General features: G+C 38.1%; 1 protein-coding gene across 1 annotated transcript in view; it reads right to left on the bottom strand.

The window, feature by feature from the left end:
* The window catches only part of MKX (mohawk homeobox), a gene marked incomplete at its 5' end in the record, with an annotated part of 89,598 nt that overhangs the window by 68,720 nt on the left and 11,390 nt on the right, over positions 1–9,488 (bottom strand). The window contains 2 exons of the mRNA XM_019507952.1: positions 6,979–7,314; positions 8,595–8,748. Of these exons, the coding sequence (XP_019363497.1) occupies positions 6,979–7,314; positions 8,595–8,748 (490 nt within the window). The remainder of the gene's footprint in view (positions 1–6,978; positions 7,315–8,594; positions 8,749–9,488) is intronic.

The raw sequence follows: 9,488 nt of genomic DNA, 5'->3' as shown, positions 1-9,488 counted from the left end.
TGCGACAGATTTGGATTGATGCTGTCCCTTTTTAGTACAATTTCTTTCTTTTTAAAATAATGACAAGAAATTAAACACAAAACTCCCTAAATATAAGGGAGATAAAAGATTGCCTAATCAGGCAATATACAAGCAACCTGATCTTAATTGTGTAACTTTCAAATTGCAGTAATGTTGTTTCATGCACTTACTCCTCTACTTGACGTTCAGCTTCTCAGTTTCAGTGCTTGACTATACTGAGGTCTGCAGCAAGGACCTCTTTCTGCTGTCTTAAATGATCATTTATTTTAAAACGTCCCCAAGGATTCCAGTATGGGTTTTTTTGGTCCACACTGACAGAAATCATTAATGCTGGAAATTTTGGTGCTCTGTAGAGTGGTTTCTGAAGATGTTTCATTGTATTCAGGTTATGCTTTTAAATTTTATTGCTCGTTTTTAATTACACGTTAATTTCTGAAAAAGTTAAATGGAAAAGAAAAGTTGGTAAAGACCACACACAGCTACAGAGCTGTTCTGTATAGCGACCAAGCTTGTGTGTGCATATACATATATATGATGTGTAAATACTCTTATATACAAATACAGGTATAAAGAGGTATCTACAACCAAAGGTTTGGACCTACAATGTGCTGAATCCTCTCTTTTTCTGTGAGGTCGGGATGCTGAAAACCTTCAGGGTGAATTTGGCAAACTCAGCCTCTTGTGACAGAGGACACAGAATCAGGCCATATGAAATCGTAAATTCCCTGGAATTAGAATGATGAAAAGAGGAAAGAGAGAAAAAAACAAAAACAAACCAGCAGCAGAGATGAAGACATCAGAAACTAAACACACTCCTGACTACAAATGACTGAAAATAAAGATCAAACGTCTTCACACTCAACCAGTCTCTCAAGGTTTTTTTTTAAGCTACCTCCCCTCCAGGTTTGAGTCCTAGTTTCCTTGTTCTCTTTTTATTTGTTCTGGCTTTTCTACTAGACTAAGTCGCACATGAAGTTTGACTAGTGAAAATCCATCTGTACAAAGTTTGCAAACTCTCCATTCTGACATTTCTTCCTTTCTCTCTCTCTCGATCATACTTTCAGAGAGAGTGGGGGTGTGCATGTGTGGGTTTTGGGTTTTTTTTTTTTTCCTTTAAGTTTTGCCTTAGTTTATCATCCTGGCTCACAAAACAGTGACATTCCAGGAAGCTGGTATTTTTAAATTCCTTGAGCTGTAACAAGGCAGAACATTCTGTTTCAAAAGGTGACCAAGAGTTGGAGTGTTTTTGGAGGATCACAAGATAATTTCAATGTTAAAATTTTCATGAGCCCACCAGTCTAGAATTAACTTAAATTTTTGATTTACATCCAGTTCTCACTATAAATATTTTTAGATTGTTTTGTTACATATTTGTACATAGCTTAGCACAAAGGGTCCGTGACCTCTGCATTACAGTTGCAATACAAATAATAATGGTAGATTAATTAAGTTTCCAGTTCTTCGTATGTCCAGGGGAAACAGTAGAACGCTATACAATGGGATTTATCCCAAATGACTGCAATCCAGGAACAAGCAAGAAATGGCTCCCTATTAAAAAGGTTTTTAACTAAAGCTTAAACAAAACTAAACTGGAAACTTTGAGACACATTAGAAAGGTCAATTTAAGGTAGAAAAACTTAATTGATTCTATATAAATGATATCTGAATTAAAGACTCCTCTGGTTAGATAATCTGCTGTTTTAAATGACTACAGTATAAATAACAGAAGATATAAGTACATCCATTTAACACAAACACTTACATATGTGATATGTATGAATGTATTTGTTCTCTCCATTTTTCACTGATCTATTATTACATGATCTGGCAATGTTGCATATAATTTTAGTTTGCTCTTATTTAGCAAATGTCGGCAATCTATGAGGAAGATATGAAGTGATTAAAGAAAGATCCAATCCAAATACAAAAAGTATAAAAACTTTCAGTTTTGCAGCATATACTATATAACATCTGAAGACTGTGGTAGACTTTACATTAAAATTCTGAATTCTGGTTCTCAAGGATCTCACAATGGCTTTCAGAAGCATAACACAAAACTATTTTCCGAACAACAGGTTATACACTTTATCTGTTATTTATACTTTATCTTTATGCATGTAAACCTAATTCCATGCATGGATTTGAGGGAGCACACACCCCAGTGTTTATAAGCAAGTTAATGACTGGAATGGGAAATGGTACAACTCATCTTCCTTTATCAACTTTAAAATGCATTTTTTTTTTTTTGTCACAGAATGCTAAACTTGTATCCTGTCAATTAGATCAGAACCATTCGGACACACATGGTCACATTCTAATCTTAGTTACGCTGGACTCTACTAACAGAGTCACTGCAGATATACTGATGCAAGTGAAATAAAAATCTAACCAATAAAACGGACCAGCTGCTGAAAGAAAACTTTTTAATCACAGTTAGCAAAAAAAGACATTAATTTTATGCGAGAGAACAATAAATATCCTGTTTCAAAATAACATTTTTCCTGGCTTGATTTCTTACGCTCAAACATATACATTTTTCTAAATATTTTCCAAAACTAAAATGTGAATCCATTTTCTCTCATGGGTAATTTAAATCCCAAACAAGCTGTTCTCATAAACTGGAATGCCAATCAGATCATTTGAAACTCTAATTCAACTCCTGTCTACTAAAACTTTCTTATTTCTTTTAACTAATAGGAATTACACAAAAGGAGTCAATAAACGTAAAGTCATCCATAGTGTTATCCATTATCAGAAAGTTATAAATGACATCAGAAAACTATAGTCCACCAGTCTAGCATTAAAAGGATGCAACATAGATATTTTTGAAGACATGCATACATGTCTTTTATGTGACTATTCTGGGAAGAGTAGTCAAAATGCTACCTAAACTGAGTAAGAAACTTATGAAAAGTTAAAACTCCTTTATTTTAACTGTCTAGCAGCTGGTTTAATAATTTCAAGTATTTCTAAAATAGTTCTCATAAATGGATTTTAACTTGAAAATACATATATTAAATTTAATTATGGAGTCTGTTCTTGTATCTTAAAACATCACCAAAATCCATTTAATAAAATGAAATCCTGTAGTTTAAAGTAGCAAACCAGTATCCATTATTTCACAAGTGGCTCTCTAAGGGGAAACGTATAATATATGTTCACATGGCCTTTTTATTTCCACAGATAAGCAGAAGGTTGAGAAGAATAAAAATGTAGCCTAAGAGTTGTTACTCTGCACTCACCAAAAGACTACTGCACACACAAGTTAATAAAGAGATTTTGAAAGCAATTTAATAAGCGCTCCCAAGGAGTTCCAAATATGCCACACTAACAAACTTTTAGGGGAAAAAATGTTATTTGTTCCTTCTAGTTTATCCCATTAGCTCTGCTGCAGTTACAGTGGGCCAGTCTCAGGCTTCCCATTAAAAAGACCCTATTTTTACTTGGCCGACAAAACTTGAATCCAGTAGCAAATTTATTACAATTTTGAAAAAAAAAAGTTTATGTCCAGTTTTAAGTTACAGCATGAAAGCACAGAAAAAAAACAGGAGTTTACATGTCTGAGCTGCCGTATCTGGTCTTGAATAACTTTTGATTTAAAAATAAAACTTGGCAGACAATAAGCCCATAATGTGGACCAAATGCATTTGGTATGTTGAAAAATAATGCTAAATGAGCAAAAGACTTAATTTTGAAATGTATTCACTCTGCATGCATCATTCCCACTCTACAGACATTTCATTTTACTACATAACCTAAATCCTGGGCTCAGTCAAACCCTAAGATGTGGATATATAAGGTGCCTGCTTCCTCCACAGCCCTGCATTTTGCCCCTTAGATCAGTGGAGGACCCTCCGCAAGGACAGAGATCCTGGGAAATGGGCCAGGGATGAGGCGTAGAAGGTTGCAGACAAGGTCAAGAGCAGTGTGCACCATTACTTCCCAAGCAACTCAGCCAAGAAACTGCAGGGAAGTGAACACTATCTAGAGCCCCTCCATACTATAGTAAAACAGTCACTGCTAAAAGCTGCTCAAGAATCTCTGGTAGAGCCACTCCAGCTAAGGAATCCCAGAACTAGAGGGGAGGCCTAGGCTGATGCTGTGCTAGTCTCTAACATCCTTAAGGAGACTCACAGGACCCAGGTTCAAAGACCGCTTTCCAGCAATGGAAGGAGAACACTGGACCTTACCCCAAAGAGTTTGGAGTGAGCTCTGCAAAAAGGACCTTGCAGGGTGTTTCCCCTTCTGGCCTGTGAGAAGCCGCTCTCTCCAGCAGCACCCCCTTGAGTCCTTTACTTGCTCTGACTGACACTTGTCCAAGCAGTGCAAGTTAGGCAGGGTTTTGTCCACGATGCCTTTTTCTGACAGAACTTGATGAGTGATATCAATCATACTCTCTTTCGCTTTTTATTGCTAAGATTAAAATAAAGAAAACCCTAATCATTAAATCAAGATGTTTAAGAGCTAGGGCTAAGATTTCATCTGCTCCCGCAGGGCTCTTTGCCTAGAGAGTACAACAAAAACTGGGCCCAGCCATGCATGAATTTACACAGCAGTAAGAGGTGCATAAGCTCCAACACATCATGTTGTGCAAGTTGCAAATAGCTACACACTGGGCATTTCTACATGTGCACTTACACCATCTTAAATTTACTTCAATAAGCTACTGTACAGTAAGCAGGAATAGGTTGGCATTTACACATGCAGATGACCTGGGGCTAAATTTAGTCCCAGGTCAAAGCAGCCTGCCGTGTGCCCCTGTGGCCACTGCAGGGAGCTCCAGCCTCCAGCCACATGGCTGCCAGCACTTGGGACTAACTTTAGTCCCAAGTCGAAGCTAGGAGAAGTGGCCAGCCAGGAGCTCTGGGGCTGGGCTCAGGCTGGCTCACTAGTGGCTGGGCAGACCCAGCAGGCAGGCCCCCTGGGTTACTGTGCAGTAACCCATCTACACACATTACTGCACAGTAACTAATTGGGCATAAATTTGATACTTGCATAATTCAGGTATCAAATTTATGCTCAAGTCAGTGTAAGTCACTATATTTACTGTGCAGTACAGGTGTGCAAGGGTAGACTTGTATCCATACTGCATGGTAATTTTGGTTACTGAGTAGTAAATGTGCACATGTAGTTGCTCCCACTGAAGCTGATTTATCTTGAGTACTGAATCTCCTGCATCAGACAGAAGGCAAAGTAGAGGCAAACCTTACAGACTAACTGAATCAAAGATGAATAAGCTTTTGTGAGCCACAGCTCACTTCATCAGGTGTGAAGTAAGACTCACAAAAGCTTATGCATCTTTGATTCAGTTAAACTAGAAGGTGAACCTTTACCTTGCCTTCCAACTGGCTTCAGACAACATGGCTAACTACCCCTCTACTGTGTGGGCCTTGTTACACATTAATTTTATGCAGCTCCTGGAGCTCTTAATTCCTGGATTGTCCACACATTAACACCTGAAACTAGTTTTAAGCACACTTTAAGCGGCTTAAATTTAAGCCACTCCAGGACAGGTTTTTGTTGATCCATGTTACTTGGCTCATGTTCCGTTAGTGTGTGGCCCCTCCCTACACATATGTGATCCAAGTTACAGTTCTCCAGCATCCTACAATGCAGTGTCCCCTCCCCCACTCTCTTGTTTTATGTAGACAAACTTTCCACCACCTGAAATCTACTGCCCAGGGCGTGATTCCAGCACCAAGCCAACTCCCCCTCCCACTTCTGAGGAGTGCAACCCTGTTCACACAGCCTGCAGAGTACATGCCACCTAGTCAAGTTGCAGGACAGAGTCAGGTCCAGGAATGGGGTCCATGAGGGGGAAAACAAGGTAGGAGGCTGGACTGGGTCCCCATGAGGTGGGATTTCCTTCCTTCCTGGTGCAGTAGCTCCCCCTGAAGCACTTTCCCTCACTGCTCCTATCTCCCAGTCACCCCATGAAGCATAACTAGCACCCCCCCACTCCAATCCCAATTTATTAAACAAGAAACCTTTAAATTATTTCCTTTCTTTTTAAATTGTTTATTTTTTTTTACTTTTTTTCCTTCAGTGATTGACTTCATTTCACCACCCTTCCCCCACTTCCATTTCCTTTCCACGTCCCAATTCATTGCCCACCCCCATCCCATTACTCTGCTTCCCAGCTTCATGTCCCTTTCCCCCCTGCAACCCACCTCTCATCCCCTCCCCCACAAACAGAACAGGTATAGAAGCCTATCTTGACTCACAAGCTCCATGGTCACAACCCACAGCTGTAGCTCCTAGTCAGGCCCCTGTTGGCTCGCCCTGTAGTGGCAAATCACAGCTGTGCAGATGGGGGTCAGAAAAGGTTTTTAGCTTTAAGGTCTGACTGCTCCAACCTCAAGCTAGCACTATCACTGATCAACATCTGAGCAGCTCAAAGGGCGACATGTAACAAGGCCCTATAGGAGGTAAGGAAGTGAGGTAAAGGAACCATATGTGCTGGTTGGGGAATATGTAACATGCTAAGAACTCCAGGTGTTTTTCTATTCCCATGCTAGAGCCATGGGAGGTACTTTCACCACTGGTTACATGACTCCAGCTTGAGACACAGAGAAGGGCTCTTGAACACTGTATGTTTTTCATACTACATAATCACCGAATTGGGCACCCATTACAAAAATCCTGGCTTCATACATGCCTTTTTGTGTCTTAGGTATATTGCAAGAGTTCTCTCCGAGGTTGAGATACAATAGTTCCCACTCTCAGCTCTCTACAATAGCCCCTGATCCCACTATCCATTCGGCATACATTATTTCCAGCAGGAATACTTAATTTAGTGGACTATAATAGCTTGTAACTATGCTATTGCAAATGTAACACTAATGGGAGTTATCCAGTCTCATTAAAGTCAGAATGGAGCGCATTGCTCACTTTCAGGAGACGGTAAGCTTTTATAAACAACCATGTTTTAAAATATTACATGAAGAATTCCCTTACCTGTCCGGTAGACAAAATTGCCTTCAGTTTCTGATGATGACGGGGACACCAATTCCTCTTCAAATTCATTGGAACTAAATGAACCAGAATGATTCCTTTGCCTTGTTTTTTCCATCATAGCTGCATTAGTGGCCATGACATGCCTCAATGAGTCATTTAAGTAACGATTCAATAAGCTGCTTTTGTATTTGGGGGGTGACACATAATCCTCACTGGCACTTGTCTCTGGTCTCACTCCTGTTTTTATTACAGAACTCTCAGTTTTAATCACAGTGTGATGAACTGGTTTGTTATATCCCCCTTCATTCATATGGTTTCTTGGAGGATTTTCTCCATCTGAAGAAGAAATGTATAATTATTAAAAAGTATCTTTAGAGCATCTGAAACTATGTACTTTAAATATACATAATCATGACAGAAAGTGAACAAATAATTTACAATTTTTACCCAAACATTTTTTGCTATTCTAAACCATTTGCTAGCTAATTTCAGAAAATAATTGTCAGTCTGTAATTTTAACATGAGCACTACAGTGTATATGTTCGATATTCAAAAGCTGATCTGCGTGAACAGCCACAAAAATCACGTGTTCTTTTTAAATACCCTCATGGGATCAACTTTATTTATTCTTTGCACCCTGCTTCCAAGACAAATACATGAAATGAGTCTGAAACAGCATTCTTATGAATACCCTAAAATATCTGCTCTTTTAACTTCCCTGTAACCAAAATGTTATGGGAAGTAACACAAAAGAAACATGAGCACACCTGAAACAAATTAATTAAAAATGTAAACAAATATATTCAACAATATTTTGTAGCATTTAGTCATTCCAAATATGACTAAAAGAGATAAACCTGTGCACACATTATTGCAAAACTAATGAAGACTTTTCTGTGTTTGATCAATATAATCTCTCAGAAAACAAAAGCAGTGTGCTATTTACAATTTTTCTGAGACTTTAATTTTGCAAGAAAGGGACATATCATGTATCAAGAACATTTTCAAGGAATGTCTTTCCCGGTTCCAATATGCAAGAACACTACAAGCCAAATCCTGCTTATATTACAACATGAAGAGTCTCACTCACGTTAATCAGATCAGTCTTGCTCACAAAAGCTTATGCATCTCCGATTCAGTTAGTCTACAAGGTTAGTTCTGCCTTCTTTGTTAATAAAGTGACAGCCATTTGGCCTTATCAGAATTTGATATCACATGAGTCTAGGAACATTAAGGCCCTCTGACATGAATAAGATTCCTTATGTTTTTGAAGTTATGAGCATTTTTTAGCATTTTGCTGTATTCCAACTTAAATGATTAGCCTGAAGTACCTGAAACACTAAAGCTTTTGTTATCTAACAACAGTATTGCACAGCAAAGACAAATATACCTCACATACAGCTAGATTCTCCGTTAAAGATGTATAACTCCTTTAACTATTTGTGGGATTACATGGTTATAACTGGAAGCAGACATTTACAATGCATTCATGACAAAATAAAATCTGTGACTTATGCAGGATTTATGAAAAATCATCAGATATTTTGAACAGTCTAATTGTTTTTAGTTTCATTTGGAAATGTGGAACAAAACTAATATAAAAACCATAAACCAACCTTCAGAACATGAATCATCACTGCTGACACTAAGTCTTTCAGCATTTCCTTGAACATATTTGTTGTACAATTTTATTCGTAAAGCCCAGCTGAGATCTGGCTGCCGGACAGTATTCTTAAGGCGACGTCTTGCATTAGCAAACCAGTTTGATACCTATATAAAAACAAATGCATTGATTTTATGGACAAAAAAGGCAAAAACAACAACAACTACAGGTTGAGTAACCAAAATACTGTACACAAATTTCACGTAACTCTGACTGAAAGACATTCATATAAACCAGGGCTCAATCCTGTCCTGGTAAAACTCATTATTCAGTGTGGAGATTTTTCTGAGACAGGATGGCAGAATCAGGCCCTCCATCCTTAAGGGTTATCAAGAACTTGCCTTATTAACAATAATCATATTAATTCATAATAATTCTCCATAATACTAATTTTATATTCACATCTCCATTAAAAGATAGTATCCTAAAATTTTATTAAGTATTTTAAAGGATTTTATTAGCTCTTCAGTTAAAGTTAATGGGTACTGTTAGATCTATCAGCTGACAATGTGAGATCTACATAAGCATGAATACAAACCCCTTTTGAATGTTGTAATATTAAGATATAAATCCTGCTCCATGCCACGTTGGTAAATTATAACTAGGGACTACAGGGAGTATCATGTACACAACATACGCATGCTGTGATCCACTGCAGAAATCTACACCTGGCTCTAGACAGTTTTACCTCAAACATTATTTTCCAAGAATAAGGGCATGTAAATACTCCTGTGCTGTGCCTTCTGATGCACACTTCCACCAAAAGTAGGTTCCACGACAGAAATGTGGTGTACCAATATTTCATAGTACTTCATACTTTTACTGTTAAAGTATGTCACGTGCTGTA

This window comes from Gavialis gangeticus, unplaced genomic scaffold, assembly GCF_001723915.1.
Source record: "Gavialis gangeticus isolate Ggan-Ray unplaced genomic scaffold, GavGan_comp1, whole genome shotgun sequence".
Taxonomy (NCBI): domain Eukaryota; kingdom Metazoa; phylum Chordata; order Crocodylia; family Gavialidae; genus Gavialis; species Gavialis gangeticus.
The sequence above is the reverse complement of the archived record's forward strand: the minus strand, read 5'-3'. Positions and strand labels throughout refer to the sequence as shown.